Source organism: Rhinoderma darwinii, chromosome 3 (assembly GCF_050947455.1).
Source record: "Rhinoderma darwinii isolate aRhiDar2 chromosome 3, aRhiDar2.hap1, whole genome shotgun sequence".
Taxonomy (NCBI): domain Eukaryota; kingdom Metazoa; phylum Chordata; class Amphibia; order Anura; family Rhinodermatidae; genus Rhinoderma; species Rhinoderma darwinii.
The window spans coordinates 170,048,960-170,067,973 of record NC_134689.1 but is presented as its reverse complement, the minus strand read 5'-3'; the positions used below and the strand labels follow the sequence as shown (position 1 = coordinate 170,067,973).

The window sequence follows — 19,014 nt, the reverse complement described above, 5'->3', positions numbered from 1 at the left end:
CTGGGCGTGTATTATGTGTGTGTTACATCTGGGTGTGTTTACTTCTTTTACTAGCTGGGCGTTCTGACGAGAAGTATCATCCACTTCTCTTCAGAACGCCCAGCTTCTGGCAGTGCAGACACACAGCGTGTTCTCGAGAGATCACGCTGTGACGTCACTCACTTCCTGCCCCAGGTCCTGCATCGTGTCGGACGAGCGAGGACACATCGGCACCAGAGGCTACATTTGATTCTGCAGGAGCATCGGCGTTTGCAGGTAAGTCGATGTAGCTACTTACCTGCAAACGCTGATGCTGCTGCAGAATCAACTGTAGCCTCTGGTGCCGATGTGGCCGACACGATGCAGGACCTGGGGCAGGAAGTGAGTGACGACACAGCGTGATCTCTCGAGAACACGCTGTGTCTGCACTGCCAGAAGCTGGGCGTTCTGAAGAGAAGTGGATGATACTTCTCGTCAGAACGCCCAGCTAGTAAAAGAAGTAAACACGCCCAGATGTAACACACATAATACACGCCCAGTTGGACTTTTACTGTAAACACGCCCAGTTGTACTTTTGCAAGCCTCATTTGCATAAATACAAAAATGGTCAACTTGGCCAAAAATGCTCGTTTTTTAAAAATAAAAACGTTACTGTAATCTACATTGCAGCGCCTATCTGCTGCAATAGCAGATAGGGGTTGCAAAATCTGGTGACAGAGCCTCTTTAAGGGCGGTGTGGAGTATGTTGAAAGCTACTCCTCATCTGGTCAAAAAATCTCGCATAAAAGTCTGCTCAGACAACATGACCGCTGTAGCATTTCTCCGCCATCGGAGGCACCAGGGGGAAAAACCTTCAGACACTATCGGACAGAATATTTTTTTTGGGCAGAGAAACCTCTTCTATCTCTCACAGCTCTTTATCTAAAAGGATCCACCAATGTTTAGGTGGACTTCCTAAGCAGAAGACTTAGATCCAGGGGAATGGTGCCTACTAGACAAAGGCTTTATATGGATCACTCAAAAATGGGGACTACCAGTGGTGGATTTACTTGCCACTCAGTGAAACTAAAGAAGTACCCCTCTTCTATTCTCTCAAACAAAGAGAACCAAACTTTAGGAATAGATGCATTAGCACACAGATGGAGCTTTCCCCTATCATATGCATTTCCTTCCATTCCTCTTCTCCTAAGAATTCTCCAGAAAGTCTGCCGAGAACCGGTCACTGATCTTAATAGCTCCATTTTGGCCAAAAAGGGGCTGGTTCGGTCTTCTAAACAGACTAAAAATAGCAGGCCCTCTGCAGGAATTTAATGATCTTCTATATCCGGGGCTGATCATACATCCAGTAACCCAGAAGTTTGATAGCTGCCGGGCTTCTGAAAGCTTCATTCTAAAGTCCAGAGATCTCTGACATGGTCAGTGAAACAATAATGAAAAGCAGGAAAGAAAATGCTAATGCGATTTATAACCAGGTATGGAAAAAAATATATATTTTTTGATCAGGATCAGATATCCATCATCCTAATATTGCAACAATATTGTACTTTCCACAAGCAGGGTTAGAGAGAGGCTTAAAACCCAGTACTTTCAAAAGTTCAAATCCCAGACCTATTTCTTTCTTTGATGCCGATTTAGCCAATCATAGATAGATAAGAAGGTTCTTTAAAGCAGCTTATAGGCTTTCTCCTAGGGTATCCAATGTATCTCCGCTATGGGATCTTAATGTGGTTCTACAGGGGTTGACTATGTCCCATTTGAACCTCTTACTCTGATCGACCTAAAGCTTTCTTGGAAAGCTGTTTTTCTAGTTGCAATGACCTCTGCCCGTAGGGTTAGTGAAATACAGGCCCTCTCCATCAGAGAACCATATTTAAGAATCCTGATCCTGCTTTTCTTCCCAAAGTCATATCAGATTATCTAACTCAGGATATAATATTACCATCTCTATAAACAGCCTTCTAGTACAACAGAGGAACTATTTCATACCTTAGACGTCCGTTGAATCATTCTACAATATCTAAAACTTGTATACACTTCTCTCCACAACGCCCACCTGGTCAAAAATTAAAACACGCCCAGTTGTCCGTTAAGAAAGTCATTAGCATAAATCTAAAATAGGTCATAACTCCGTCAAAAATTATTGATTTTCTAAATAAAAAACACTGCTATAATCTACATTACAGCGCCGATCACATTATGTAAAAGATAGGGCATTTATAATGTGGTGACAGAGCCTCGTTTAAGGCTCCAATAAGTCAGGAAAGAAAAATATGCAGTTGTGCCGACCCGAGGGGAACATTTCTTCTGTTTTCAAGTGGCGATTTATCATAGCCCTAAAATTAGGGAACCAGGAAGGGGAGGACTCCAATATATCTGCTGAAAGCGAGGGTGCCTGTATTATACCAGGACAACACTTCCCAGCAAAATTCTTGAAACTGCAAAGGTGCAGAGTGCGGACCAAAAGGGGGATACGGAAGGACATTTATCAGTGCGACACTGGCCTCTGCAGAAAGGATTGCTTCACAGCGTAACAAATATTTATGGATTATTTTATTGTTTACCCCATTATTATACCACCTGACTGCCCCTAATATACTCTGCCCAGCTTACATATGCCCCACATTATAAACTTAAATACCAGTACAACTCCAAACAAAACTACTACCAAGCAAAATCCACGCTCCAAAAGCTAAATGGCGCTCCTTCTGAGCCCTACAGTGTGCCCAAACAGCAGTTTACTTCCACATATATGGCATCACCATACCTGGGAGAACCCTTTTAACCATTCTTGGGGTGTGTGTCTCTGGTGGCACAAGCTGGGCACGACATATTTCCAACTGACATGTCACATCTAGGGAAAAATTTTAAATTTTACTTTGCACCATCCGCAGCGCAATCATTTATGGAAAAGACATGTGGGGTGAAAAGACTCACAACACCCCTTAATAAATGCCTTGAGGGGTGTAGTTTCCAAAATGGTGTCACTTCTCAGCGGTTTCTTTTATTTCACATCAGAGCCTCTGCAATTGTGAACCAATACTGGGTAAATCGCCAAATTGGGCATCAATTTCGCATGGTACACTCTCACTCCTGAGCGCTGTCGATAGTCCAGGCAAAAGATTAGGGCCACATGTAGGGTGTTTCTAAAACCGGGAAACACAGCATAATAATTAGAGCTTGTCTTGTTATGGTGGCACAAACTGGGCACCACATCTTGGCATATCTATTGAAAAAATAAAATTTTCACTCTGCAACATCGCGTGCACACTAATATCTGCAAAACACTGGCGGGGTTAATATTCTCGCTACATCGCTAGGTGAATACCTTGAGGGGTGTAGTTTCCAAAATTGGGTCACTTGTGGGGGGGTTTCCACTGTTTTAGTCCCACAAGGGCTTTGCAAATGCGACCTAGCAACCAGAAACCAATCCAGCAAAATCCCTACTCCAAATGGCGCTCCTTCCCTTCTGAGCCCTACTGTGTGCCCAAGCAGCAGTTTCTGACCACATATGGGGTATTACCATACTCAGGAGAAATTGCTTTACAAACGTTGTGCTTCTTTTTTTTTCCTTTTATTTATTGAGAAAATGAAAAATTAAGTCTAATAGAAGAAAGTTTTTTTTTTATTTTCACTGCCCATTTCTAATAAAATCTATAAAACCCCTATGGGGTCAAAATGCTCACTACACCCGTAGATTAATTCCTCAAGGGGTGTAGTTTCCAAAATGGGGTCACTTGTGGGAGGCTTCCACTGTTTTAACCCTTCGGGGGCTTTGCAAATGTGACATGGCCTCTGCAAACCATTCCTGCTAAATTTGAGCTCCAAAAGCCAAATGGTGCTTCTTCCACTCTAAGCCCTGCCGTGTGTCCAAACAGCCATTTAGGACCACATGTGGGGTGTTGTTTTAATCGGGAGAAATTGCTTTACAAATGTGGCAGTGCTTTTTTCTTCTAGTCCTTGTGGAAATGAGAAAAATAGATCCGGAGTACTAAAATATAACTTTTACTAGTATGAATAAAATAGGTATAAACAGATATATAAACAATAGGAGGAACCCATTTGCCAATACTGCATACATATACTTAATTGTTTCCCATCGTTTCAAATTGTTGTCAACAATATTTTTGTATTAACAGCAGATAAAGATCAGTCCGCCTTTATAAGGTTTCCCAATTTAGAATGGTTCTTTTGGTCACATATGGAGGAAAGGAATGTTGGGACACATGTCCTCCTACCCCGTTTCTGTCGGTAAATAGTCCTCCACATCAAAGTGTCCAGAAATAATGTTACGTCCTCTCCTGGATGGTGAAAGAGCGACAGGTGGGTCTCCCTACGCGTTTCTTGCTGACCAGGCAATTCCTCAGGGGAGATAGGTCAGTGAAGCATGGATGTCCAAGGTTGGAACTTGCTGCTTGAAATGTGGCTGTCGATTCATATGGAGAGGAATGCTCTATAATTCAGAGCATGTTGAATCAGTGGAGCAGTAAATTTCAGTTTCTGCTCAGCTGTCGTTGCACGAGGGAAAAACTCATTAGTTTGAGCAGGTTTGCAGTGGCAAAAGGGAGTCCATTCGTTAAAACACCCTTGCAGTGGCAAGTGATGTAACCTTCCTGGTAGGAGGCAAACACAGAACGCCTATCCCTGGCGTGTACCGTCAGTGTAATGAGGGATTCCCTGCCTTTTATACTTGACTACTTCCTATTAGCCCGCCCTACCCAAACACACCCCTCTGTGACGTACCAAGGGGGGTGTGTGTGTAATGTGACAGATCAATCCTCTCAGCGACCGCAAGCCCGCCGGGCATGGTAAACATGCCACAGTTTTGCGAGCGGCCGTGCAGAGGACAATCTCCACAACTGAGCTCCAGAGAACTCTCATGTGTCTGCATGCTGGGGTGTTAAAACAACTCCTGTCTTAACACCCCAGCATGCAGACACATGAGAGTTCTCTGGAGCTCAGTTGTGGAGATTGTCCTCTGCACGGCCGCTCGCAAAACTGTGGCATGTTTACCATGCCCGGCGGGCTTGTGGTCGCTGAGAGGATTGATCTGTCACATTACACACACACCCCCCTTGGTACGTCACAGAGGGGTGTGTTTGGGTAGGGCGGGCTAATAGGAAGTAGTCAAGTATAAAAGGCAGGGAATCCCTCATTACACTGACGGTACACGCCAGGGATAGGCGTTCTGTGTTTGCCTCCTACCAGGAAGGTTACATCACTTGCCACTGCAAGGGTGTTTTAACGAATGGACTCCCTTTTGCCACTGCAAACCTGCTCAAACTAATGAGTTTTTCCCTCGTGCAACGACAGCTGAGCAGAAACTGAAATTTACTGCTCCACTGATTCAACATGCTCTGAATTATAGAGCATTCCTCTCCATATGAATCGACAGCCACATTTCAAGCAGCAAGTTCCAACCTTGGACATCCATGCTTCACTGACCTATCTCCCCTGAGGAATTGCCTGGTCAGCAAGAAACGCGTAGGGAGACCCACCTGTCGCTCTTTCACCATCCAGGAGAGGACGTAACATTATTTCTGGACACTTTGATGTGGAGGACTATTTACCGACAGAAACGGGGTAGGAGGACATGTGTCCCAACATTCCTTTCCTCCATATGTGACCAAAAGAACCATTCTAAATTGGGAAACCTTATAAAGGCGGACTGATCTTTATCTGCTGTTAATACAAAAATATTGTTGACAACAATTTGAAACGATGGGAAACAATTAAGTATATGTATGCAGTATTGGCAAATGGGTTCCTCCTATTGTTTATATATCTGTTTATACCTATTTTATTCATACTAGTAAAAGTTATATTTTAGTACTCAGGATCTATTTTTTTCATTATTCTATTACTACGGAGAAGTGAATTAACCATTATCCAGGTGGGGGATATATAACACCACGAAATATACAAACTTGTGGAAATGAGAAAAGCTTAACTAAACCTACATTTTCTTTGAAAATGTAGATTTTAATTTTCACGGCCCACTTCCAATAATTTCTGCAATAAACCTGTGCGGTCAAAATGCTCACTATACCTTTAGATAATTTCTTTGAGGGGTCTAGTTTCCCAAATGGGGTCACCTTTTGGTAGATTTCAACTGGTTTGGCACCGCAAGAGCCCTTCAAACCTGACATGGTTTAAAATATTTTCTTTTAAAAAGGAGGCCCCAAGATCCACTAGGTACTTCTTTGCTTCTGAGGCCGGTGCTTCAGTCCAGTAGCACAGTAGGGCCACATGTGGGATATTTCTAAAAACTGCAGAATCTGGGCAATAAATATTGAGTTGCATTTCTCTGGTAGAATTTTCTGTGCTACAAAAAAAATGGATTAAAAAAGAATTTGTAAATTTCACCTCTACTTTGCTTTAATTCCTGTGAAACGTCTAAAGGGTTAAAAAAACTTTCTAAATGCTGTTTTGAATACTTTGAGGGGTGAAGTTTTTAAAATGGGATGACTTATTCGGGGTTTCTAATATGTAAAGCCCTCAAAGCCACTTCACAACTTAACTGCTCCCTGTAAAAATAGCCTTTTGACATTTTCTTGAAAATGTGAGAAATTGCTGCTAAAGTTCTAAGCCGTGTAACGTCCTAGAAAAATAAAACGATATTCAAAGAACGATGCCGATCTAAAGTAGACATATGGGGATGTTAATTAGCAACGATTTTGTGTGGTATAACAGCCTGTCTTACAAGCAGATACATTTGAATTTAGAAAAATGCTAATTTTTGCAATTTTTCACTACATTTTGGTGCTTTTCACAATTAAATACTCAATGTAATTTTTCCATTAACATAATGTCCAATGTATCACGAGAAAACAGAATCACTTGGATAGGGGAAAGCATTCCGAAGTTATTACCACATAAATTGAAACATGTCAGATTTAAAAAAATGAGGCTGTCGGGAAGGTCAAAAGTGGTCAAACCGGGAGGGGGTTGGTTAATCCTTGTGGTTATTTGAAAAACACGGAGTAGAGGAGGTGGTGAGTGGGCTCTTAACATCTTGTGTGTGTTCCTGTCCCTATTAGGGGAGGAGATTCAACCTCCTGTGCTGCTGTCATGGAGGGTTTCGTAGAAACCAAATTAACGGTAAGTATTCTACTATCAGCTTAGGAGTGTGGAAGTCTGCCAATATTACACTGTGCCAGACTTTCCTTTCCTAACTTCCCCGGAGGATTTCCGGCTTATTCGGAAGCGTGTATGAAACCTCCACCAATCTGCTTCAATCCCTGCTCCTCTGTGTCCCTGTCAGCTGGTACAGAGAGGGTATGCGACATGCCTTCCAACCAATCACATGTGTGAGCGATCGAAATGCCCGCCCTCTGTCTTGCTGGCTCCGCTTCTGTACATGCGTCACGAATGGACATTCTGATCAGACTGCATGATATTAAATAAGGCCTCAAGCACACTTCAGTTATTTTCTTGAGGGTGCTAGGGTGCTATCCGTTTTTTTAACGGATAGCACACTGACGCATACATTTCTATGGGGCCATGCACACTTCCGTTGTTTGAACTGATCCGTGTAAAGTAGAACATATACTACTTCTGTCCGTTCAGTGTCAGTCTCGTCCATTGAAGCCTTTGGGTCTGTCAAAACACAAGATGGTTTTAACGGACAGTTTAAAACGGAAGACAAACTGATGCACAACGTCCGTTTAAAAGCAACGCAACGGATGCGGAGTGACATACATCAAATACCATTGATTTCAATGGTAATTCCTTTGTTTCAGACGCATTCCGTTTGCTAGGTTTTCCGCTTTTTTGACGGAAGCTAAAGTGCAGTGTGCACCGTGAAAATAAGCTAAACCAAGCGTACCGAGGCAAACGGAATGCGTCTGAAACAAAGGAATTACCATTGAAATCAATAGTAATTCCAACGGAAACTATGCTTTCTGATTCATCTCTTCCTCGGACGGAAGAGCTTTAAACGGAGCTTAATGGTAGTGTCAAAGGAGCAAATGGGCATCGCTGATGTAAAATTTGATTCCACGTTCCACTCTATAGGCCTCATATATCCAGACTTAGAATGTGTGGCTGTATTGTTCAACCTTTTTTTTTTTTTTTTTTTTTATTAACCAAATTTGGAAAAACGTGTGAGGCCTCTATAAAGTCCCCATATGCCTTCCTTTTTGTATACTGATCTCCTGTAACTTACAATCAGTTTTTTTTTCCACCTTTTATTTTTTAATCGGGAAGCTGCTTAATAATGATAATAATAATAGTAATAATAATCCTTATATAGCGCCAACCTATTCCGCAGCACTTTACAATTTAGAGGGAACGTGAAACAAACCATATCAGACATTACATAGTGACAAAGTTCATTTACAATTCAAACCAGAGGAGTGAGGACCCTGCTCGCAAGAGCTTACAATCTATGAGGAAATAAGGGAGACACATGTATGAAGGAAAGGAAGAAGGAAAAAGTATGTGATCTATTACTAATAATTAACTTTTATTGATATACATTAAAATAGACAATTAAACTAAAAGTCCAATGGTGCAACAAGGTATGTGTGAGTGACCCCCAAACTCACATACCTATGGGCCATGTATAGTGTGGTATAATATACTATGAATTGTAGATTGTATTGCTATCAATAGTGTTTCGATGAGGAACACATAAGCTTATGCTTCCAGAATGGCAAGCATGTAGTCTGACTGTGACAATGCAAGAATGAGGGCAATGGTAGCCAATTGCACTACCATGCGGCTGCACTGCAGCACAGTGTAAACATGAACTTTCACGTTGAGGTCTCTGTGAACCAGAGCGATAGCGTGTGGTGCAGCCTATGGCTACAATGCTGTCAATTGTATAACAAGACCATCGTTATACTGATTGACAGAGGGCTATATGGTGGTAGAATAGATTTTTATTAAGCAAAACAGTATGTGAAGGTGTTGGGCAACAAGTTGGAGTGGTTGAAACTGCTCGTGTCATATAACATACCTGCAGAGCGTGACAGTGAATGAGTCAGGGCAAATGGCCTGCCGCACCATCATACAGAGCTGCCACGGCACAGTGTGAACAGTTGCAAGCAGCTGGATTCTCACGCCGCCGTCCCTGGGACCAGAGCAGCAGCGTGGAGAACAGCCGGGGTTGCCTAACTGTGGCCGCGCTCGGCATCAGCTGGGAGGCGGTATCACAACACTTTACCGGAGTGTGACTCAACTGTAAGTGGAGTCAAACTCCGCGTGTGCACTGTTTCTCAGAGCGGAGCGGTGCCTCCAGCGCTGAGAAATCAGAAGGCCCCGCAGGATAAGCTGTCCTGCAAGGCAATAGCCCTAATCCCGTGAGTGAACGGGGTAGGCACCAATGAGGGAACCGCACAGTGGATTCACCGGCGCTCAAATTGGAGCGTAGCGGCTGAATGAAAGCTCACACCCAGCTGCTCGGGAATGACAGCAGGGTGTGCTGCACTGACAACACGCTCGTGCTGTAAGCTGAACAGCCGACTGCTGTCAGCCGTGCAGAGGAAGCAATTGATAGACTAACAATGAATTGGCCTAAGTGTGGCAGCTATGGCCCTGTTGGCACCAAGGAGACATTAAAATGTTAGAGCACCCGACGCGGGTTTCGCCAGCATTCTGGCTTCTTCTAGGGGTGGGAGACCGCCATTGAACTGCCCTATAAATAGGGCAGAGAATGATTGACATCCAGGCTAGCCAATCCTAGACCAGGAAGAGAATGCAGTGGTCAAATTAAATGAATGACCACTTGAAAAGAGAGCACCAAGTTGTAACTGCTCATGTCAGGTTGGACATTTGAAAAAATTATCAAATATCAAAATAGAGATCATCTAGATTTTAAAAGGGCCAGAAAAATTGCAAAAGAAGAGAAATGAAATAAATGAATAAATTAATGTATAAAGAAATTATTATAGAAATTTCCCAAACAATATATCCCACAAAAATATGTGTTTTTAATTTCTAAATTTTTAACAAAAGGTGCCAGGTGGAGCACGCATATTTAGGACACGGTCAAATATCAGAGAAAACTACCGAACCCAAAGTTCTCATTCAATCCAAATGGGTTGACTGTATTGAGATTGAAGATCCATTCACTTTCTTTTTTGAGGAGTGCCAGATCTAAATCTCCCCTTCTGATGCCCAATCATATAGCCCAGCCTTTAAGAGTAGTCCAGTTCAAATTATGTTTAATTTTGAAATGTCTGGCTATTGGGGTAGGGCAGAATGGTTTGTTTCTGGACTGACCATCAATTCTTATCGTAATTGATGATGGAGTTAATATGTTCCCTGATACGGATACGTAATTCTCGCACTGTTTTGCCAATGTATTTAAGGCCACAAGGGCATTCAAGACAATAAATCACACCTGGTGTATCACACCTGATGTGGTCCCTGATGCTATGCCTGGTTCCATGTGCATCTATGAAGTGTCTTTTTTGTACCAAGATTCTACAGGCCCTGCACATTTTGCAAGGATAAAATCCAGGGTTCGAGATGGTCTTGGTACTATTTAATCTTTGAGAAATGACTCCGTACTAACATGTTCGAAATTGTCTTGCCCTTTCTATAACCCAGAGACACTCTGTTTCCCAAAAGGTTCCTCAATGTGGGGTCACTAAGCAGAATATTCCAATGACGGTTAAGGACGTTATTCATTTCATCCCAATTTTGGTGAAAATCTGTAATGAAACGTGGTTGTTCTCGTCCCACATCTACTTTCACCTTTGGGACCAGCAGCGTTTGACGCTCAGTTCTCAATGCCCAATTGTATGCCCTTTTGATACTTTTTTTAGAATAATTTCTCACTGACCGTCTATTTTTCAATTCAACTGCCCTTGTTTTGAAGAGCTGAAAGGTTGAGCAGTTCCGTCTAAGACGCAAAAATTCCCCTTTAGGGATCCTTTTGATAGTACTGGGAAAGTGTAACAGTGTTTGTTCAGTACAATGGTCCGGCCATTTTTTTATACACATGGGTGGTAACATAAAGCTGCATGAGCCGGTCACCAGCCAGTATCCGGGGACCAAAAATTGCATTGCAATAATATATTTATGTGAAACAAAGTAATGTACTAATATACTTTAATTTAAAATGCTGTACTAAATGGTGCAGTACAAAGCTCATGAATTGTTCATGGAAGTGCTGGAGCTTTTCTAATAATGATGACGCTCTGACGCGGCCCCACGTGACTGAAATGGAAGGCCAGATATGGATAGTGACGTCGGCAGCTGATGCTCTGCTCGGGAACTCCAGCGATAGGAAACCCCTGAATTGACCAAATATGGACGTCGGGAGCAGTGCAGGAGTCCCGAGCAAAGCGCTAGCTCATGCTCTGCTCGTGACATAAGCAATGTGATAGCCGCTTGCAGTCATGTTCACGAACAGCACATGAAGCAAGCCCTCAGTCACGTGGGGCCGCGTCAGAGCGTCATCATTATTAGAAAAGCTCCAGCACTTCCGGGAACAATTCACGAGGTTTGAACTGCACCATTTACTACAGAATTTTAAATGTAAGTATATTGGTAAGTTACTTCGTTTCACATATATTATTGGGATGCAACTTTTGGCCCCCGGATAACCCCTTTTAACAACATTTCTACGGAAGTTCACAACGCAAGTGTGAACTTATTTTTTTTTACGGATGTTGCTTTAAAATCTATAGTGAATTATAGAAAACACATTTTTATGTTCCTATTGGACTTCACCCTTTTTCATTTCGATGGGGGTGAAATCCATTCTATAGCGGTGAGAACAAAAACCTTCGCTTTAAATGTATCTACCTGCCTTCGCTTTAGACACAGCATCCAGGCCTTTGCTACTGGATCCAATTTTTTTTTTTTTTTGGGTTAACGTCTAAGTTTATATTACTGGCCACTTAAACCAGACCAAAACGTAAAAATAGAAAAAGATGTGTATTCTGCTTTTATGTTGCTCCTATCATATTTTATCCACTTTAGTGGTAGAATATTTTGTTTCTATCAAGCCTATAATTTTTTTAATCTGCAGTTTTAAGCCAGGATTACACGTAGATTTGATGCCGTTTTTTTGCTCAGTTTTTTTTTTCCCCCCAGTGTTTTTTTTTCCCCCCGCCAAACACAGTACTCAACACAAGAAAGGAGGATGATTCAGTTTTTTTGTTTATACCTTTTGCTTTCTTTTGAATCAAGCTCTGCATCAAAACTACACGCGTGTCCCTGGCCTTACGAGGTTTCTACGTTTCTATTTTTTTTTTCTACTTTCTGCATTCAAAGTACACCTAGTTTGGGAGGATTTTTTTTTTTAAATTAAATCAATATGTTGAGTTTTTAAGCAATTTTCAAATTGACTTGTATTATAAAGTAAAAAAATGTTTTTAATAAAAGTTGAATCGTTCTCTCAGCCAATTCAGTCAGTGCACATAACAATTTGGAAGGAAGTGTTTATTAAATCAAAGGTGTACATAGCCTTTAAGGCTTGTTGGCAGATTTTATCAAGTGCAAGATTGTCTGGAATTATACTAATTTTGAAAGTGGAATTACACTTTTGAACATTGTTTTACAATGTAAGTGAAATGAGTCTTGACAGAACTCCATGCAAATTTGAGGACATGCTGGAGTTATTTTAAATCCATGACATACTCTATTCTGCTGTCCATTTGTTCTGGTTTTGGCATTACAAAGGGGGAAATTCGCAGCCAAATCTGCATATCGTGGACATTTCTGCTGTGTTTAAAGATGTCACTTGTAGTGTGATTGTACCTCACTTGTAGAAGTTCTAAAATTATCATATCGCATATTCCTTGTCACCAGAGAGTCTTTACAATGTTTCTGTAGTTTATTTGTACCCCAAGCATACTGAGGGTTTTTAAGTGCTAATATCCTATTGTATTTCTTTTGCAGCTACTTGGAAAAATATGAGAAAGTACATCATTTTGGTGAAGATGATGATGAAGTCCAGCCTGGCAATCCTAAACCTCAGCTCCCTATTGGTGCAATACCATGCACATACAACTACCAGCAGCACATTGTTCCAGGTATGCAGATGACTTTGTGATAAATTAGATAGAGAAATGGTTCCAGACAATTTTCTTAATGAAATGAGAATGCTGTATTGGATGCGGTCAGTCATGTTACAGAAATGCCTTTAGTGGTGTACACCCCTATTAGCCTATTTTAGTGAAGGGAGGAAAAACAAAAACATGCGCATATTCATGGATCTTCCTGACGGCAGGATCACAGGGAGGAGGCAAATAGATCAGCTGATCATTCCCATTCTGTGCTGGAATATGAAGGCCAAGATAATATTGCTAAGGCTACATTTATAGCTGGGCTTTGTTTCCTGTTCTGCTCCGTGATAGGAGTAGAACAGTGAGAAAAACGGATTCGCCAAAGCCGTCTCATGACCAAAACGAACAGCGCTTGATGGAACCCATTGACTTTAATGGGTACATTTGAGTTTCCGTCATCTTGCTAGATAAAACAACACTGCATGCTGCGCTATTTTGTCTAGCACAAATGACTGAATCCGCAACGCAGATATGTACAGTTTTTAAGCTACTGGCGTGCCATGGGGAATTAAAACTGGCCAACTAATTTGTAGTCTGGTTGAGTTTTTGCACGAGGCTACAATACTTTTAAATGGTCTACACGTGTTCCTTAGCTGAAAAATGTTATGGTGACATCAATTCTCTTTTACATAGTAGTCCGTCACATTATCTCAAGAATAAGACCCTAAACTTTTTTTATTCTCATTTATCATAACGTTGCTTCGGTTGCAATGATTTTTTACTTAAAATATTATTTGTGTGTGTAGTTAATCAAGATCACACCTCTCCAAGCCGCCTCTATACCACCTCCTCCCTTCACCTCCTGCGTGCAATATTCACAAGGGTTTAGGGAGTTAAGTGGGTAGTTGTTTCGTGTCCTAACCTTGGATAGCTCGTGGATCAACTGGAGTTGCCAGCAATTTACGTCCTAAAAGAGCAGCCAAAGACCTAAGTCATTAGCAATCCAACACTATATGAAAATGACAAAGGATGAAGAGATCTCTATTTTTACCAACCAAAAATCAAAGTTACTCATGTTCCATTGAGAAATGACATGTGTCCGTTTCATACTTGTTCTTTTTCTTTCTGGTTCTATCACTAAAGATCAGATCCAGCAGTCTGGGGCAGTTACTTAGTAAGTCCAGATTCAGATTGTTGCTGACTCCACTATGGCTATATTATTTCTTCACTTATTTAGGATTCTATTGAGTGAAGCATATTCATACTGCCCTCCCCAGGCAGAGCCAGAAGGCAGAGATAGCACTGACACTACCTGTTTGTCTTCATGGGATTGGTAGCATACCTCAGATCAGGAGAAAGCAGAATGAAATCTAAAATTCAAGATGGTGTATGATCCAAGACAGACGGGAGGCTGGATTGTAAAGAAGGAAGCACAATATACATAAAGGAAGTACAGAGTTTAATAGACAGAAGGTGGTTGCTGTCATAAAATGTTTTCTCCTGGAGCTCTGTTAATATAGGAAAAAAATTGTTCCCAAGAAATGCTTTCTACAGTCTCTGTGTGGAGTGCAGCATAATGTGTTCAGCCACACTGAGTAGAATATAATATTATCTACTGTTAAAAAGTAAATGTGAATATAATCTGGCTTAAATAAGCATACACCACTTCTGTATCTTTTGAGCAAGTATGTTTTGGATGAGAAGACTTACGAGATCTCCCAACATTGTGCTTAAATCGCTTGGCTTTGTGCTCTCCTTACAGACTATTTTATTGGTAAATTACCTTTTATAATTAAAACGTGCTTGTAAAGTTATTCTGTCACCTGCTCATTTTTGTCATTTTTGTTTGTTTTATAGATTATTTGCGTCAAAGCTATGGGCTTACAATGGACTTCAATACGCCAAATGATTACAACAAGCTGGTGCTTTCGCTATTGTCTGGGCTCCCGAATGAAGTGGACTTTGCAATAAATGTTTGCACCCTGTTGTCTAATGAAAGCAAGCATGTTATGCAGCTTGAAAAAGATCCAAAAATTATCACCTTGTTGCTTGCAAATGCTGGTGTGTTTGACGATAGTGAGTATTAATTTAGTTTACTTAAAGAAGCCTTCCCAGCAAAAATAGTTTGGGCCCCCTGTTTGCAATTGAGATGACATAAATGATACTGTGGTTAGAAAAGTCGCTTATGGCTTTATCTCGTAGTTTCAGCCTCCGTTCTAGGCTGCCATTCGGTCACGTGACCACTGCTCTGTCTAACTAAATCTTACAGCGTCTTCTGTGTGGGCAGGAAGTCAGTCTCTATTCATTCCAATGAGACTTACACCGGACTTGTTTGTGTATATGCGTGTGTATATGTATGTGTGTGTGTGTGTGTGTGTGTGTGTGTGCTACCTAGTAGAATAGTTGAATTGTAGAAAATACCTTTACTTAAATCAAGTAGGGACAGACCACATAGATTTTAAAAGTACAATGTGTGCCGACCAGTAATAGTATCAAAGTTCCTATGCCATACAAGAGATAAGAATAGCCCAATTCAAATCATAAGCACTGCGTTTAAAGAGGCTCTGTCATCACATTATAAGTGGCCTATCTTGTACATAATTTGATCGGCGCTGTAATGTAGATTACAGCAGTGTTTTTTTATTTAGAAAAAAACTATTATTTTTGACGGAGTTATGACCTATATTAGCTTTATGCTAATGAGTTTCTTAATGGACAACCGGGCGTGTTTTACTATATGACCAAGTGGGCGTTGTACAGAGGAGTGTATGACGCTGACCAATCGGTGACCAATCAGCGTCATACACTTCTCTCCATTCATTTACACTGCAGATAGCGATATAGCTATATCACTATGTGCAGCCACATACACACACATTAACATTCCTGCAGTGTCCTGATAATGAATATACATTACCTCCAGCCAGGACGGGATGTGTATTCAGAATCCTGACACTTCTCTGCACTTCTCTGTGATTTACAGCATATTAGTCTCGTGAGATTACGCTGTAAGCTGTCATTTACAGCGAGATCTCGCTGTGCTGTGCTGTAATCTAAAAAAAAAAAACAAAGCCCACACATGGGCTACATCGACAGAAGTGTAAAGACTTTAGTTTTTATGCCATTGCATTCCAAGAGCCATATTTTGTTCCATGAAATGTGCTATTGTGTCTCACCGCATTGTGTCCCACCTCACCGCATTAGGCACACGGGGGACAGACTACTGCCCTACTTTTTTGTGGATGATGTGTATTTCAGGACAGTTGAGTATTACCTTCCCCCCGCCTAATGCATTTTTGGCACAATGTTCTGGTGCCTCTTTCTGGTGCTCTTTTTTTTTTTTTTTTTTCCCTGCGCTCCTGTGTTAAACGACACTTTGTTTGCAGAGCTTCTACAGTCAGTCTGCATTCTCCTTCCACCATGGCTATCTTGGGGCACTCTCCGCTTTAGTATAAAAGCTCTGGGCATTTTGGTGGATTCTATCTAGGCCATTCCCTTTGCCCAGTTTCAGACTAGTCCAGTTCAGATGCCGATCCTCTCATGGTGGAACCGTGCTCTGGATTCCCTGGACCACAGAATCTTACTTTCCTCGATCGTCCGCCATTTCTGGTGGCTCTTATCCCCGACGAAGTCTCTGGGTCTCTACTTCCCTTGTGCTGGCAGATTCTCTCCACGGACACCAGCTTTCATGGGTTAGGGAGCTGCCGTCGGGAATCTCACGGTCCAGGACCTCTGATCCAACCAGAAAGCCAATCTTAATCAACATTCTGAAACTGAGGGCGATTTTCCGAGTCCAGATGGAAAATGTCACGGCAGTTGCATAACTCAATCATAAAGGCGGGCTTCGGCTAGCATGGCGGAAGCATCCAAGATTCTGGAGTGGGCAGAGCTTTGCTCTTGCTCTCTCAGCAGTCCAAATTTATTGGGTTGTAGAGGATATGTTGCGTATGGGTCGACTCCAGTGAATGGGCCCTTCATCACGAGGTGTTCGAACAAATCTATTCCAGGTAGGACACGCTAGATGTAGACTTGCTGGCCTTTCATATCATTTGCAAAGTCCCCATCTTCATCACCCTGTCTCGAAATCTGGAGGCGTTCGTGGTCAATTCAGTGGTGGCCCCATGGGATCACTTTAGCCTGATTTACGTGTATCTCCATCTGCATCTTGTTCCCAAGCTCCTCAGGAGGATCAAACCTGAGGTGATTCCGACCATCCTTGTCGCTCCGGACTGGCCTCGCTTTTGTTGGTAGGCTGATGTGGTAGCTCTACTAGCCGACATTCCCTGGCGCTTACCTCTACACTCTCAAGGGTCTCTCTTCCACCCGAGTTTACAGTCTCTACGTTTAACGATGTGGCTGCTGAAGCCACATGGCTGAAAGTGCAAAGCTTATCGCAGCAGGTGTTCCAATTCATGTTCTAGTCTTGTAATTCGCCTTCGGCCAACATTTATCACCGTACTTAGAAGACCTATATCTGCAGTGGTGTGAGAATCCACATCTTCCTTTCTTGGTTTGCTCTTTGCCCAGGATCCTTCCATTCTTCCAGGAAAGGTTGCATCGCAGGCTTTCTCTCAAGGAGCAGGTATCCATGTTCGTTTTTTTTTGTGTTTTTTTCAACTTACCTCTAGCATTACTATGCATTCAATCACTGCTTCAGCTGAATGGTGTGATATTTCCCTTAAAGGGAATGTGACGCTAGAAAGAAATGTATTTTTTTTTTTTAGTTAAACAATTAGTGTATAGGTGATTAAACATTGTTCTAATTTTTTTAAATTTTTTTCACGAGTCAGGAAATATTATAAATTAGATTCTAATTTATAATATTTCCCAGTGCTGGTCACTAGATGGAGCAATTCCCAAAATTGCAGCATTGCATGTGGTAAAGCAACCACATTGCTTTATGCTGCAAAATTTGGGAAAACTCACTCGCTCTAGTGAGCTCTCAGAATCCCCCCCTCCTTTATCCTGGCTAGTGCCGGGAGAAATGAGGGGATTGAACGGTCAAACCTCCTACACGGTGTGTCGCCATTTTTTGAGCTAACACACAGTGTAGTAGGTTAACATACACTAGTAAACACACAGTAAAACACGAACATACATAGAAATAACTTACCTGCTCCTGCCGCCGCCGCTCCCTCCGGTCCGTCTGCTACCGCCGCTCCAAGTGCACAAGTCCGGAAGCCGCGACCGGAAGTAGTAATCTTACTGTCCGGCCGCGACTTCCGGTCTACAGGAAAATGGCGCAGTACGGCGCACAGTTCAACTTGGACTGTGTGGGAGCGGCGCATGCGCCGTTCCCACACAGACGGCGTACAGCATAGTGAATGGAACGGGCCCCGTTCGCATTCACTATGGGACTGTAGCTGCCGTATTCCATGTCTGTATGTGTCGTTAATCGGCCATACAGAAATGGAAAAAAAAATGGCAGACCCCATAGGGAAGAAAAAGTTCAAAAATAAAAAGTAAAACACAAACACACAAATAAATATAAAAGTTTTTAATAAAACACTAAAATCAAACTGATGTAAAAAATAATTTTTTCGTGACACTGTTCCTTTAAAATGAAGTGCTGTCCAGACAGGACTTTACTTGAGAGTTTTTTTTGGAAGCGATGAATTATCCATTCACTGGAGATGTTGGAGTTATATGATGAAAGAAACACCATTATTGTAACTTCTGTACAATAAGTGAATTTGCTGGTAATTGAGCTCCGTCTGATATTGTATTGTCTATATAGAAAATACATAAGTTTTTTCCACTTACATCATAGCAAACAGGAGCTCGCAATGTGACAAAACATAAAACTGTAACCGAAAACAGTCATAGTTTTATTTGTTGACAACCTGTTGTCCTCTTATTTCAGGGTCTTTGTTGTGCCTGCAGTTAGAAATAAGAGAACCTCTTGAACTGTCACCAGTTACACACACAACATAACTGGATGAAATTCTGAGAGTAAGGGCAGGCCTAATCGTGGAAGGGCGGGAGGGACCCTGTTGCTAGGTGGCTGACCTTTCTCTCGAGATAATGTAGTTTGCAGATTTTGGATTCCTCCAAACTTCTTTTCTTTTCGGAA

General features: G+C 41.9%; 1 protein-coding gene across 1 annotated transcript in view; it reads left to right on the top strand.

Moving 5' to 3' along the window:
• The window catches only part of ARID2 (AT-rich interaction domain 2), a 163,405-nt gene that overhangs the window by 51,845 nt on the left and 92,546 nt on the right, over nt 1-19,014 (top strand). Inside the window, exons 4-5 of the mRNA XM_075857031.1 lie at nt 12,835-12,968; nt 14,799-15,017. Of these exons, the coding sequence (XP_075713146.1) occupies nt 12,835-12,968; nt 14,799-15,017 (353 nt within the window). The remainder of the gene's footprint in view (nt 1-12,834; nt 12,969-14,798; nt 15,018-19,014) is intronic.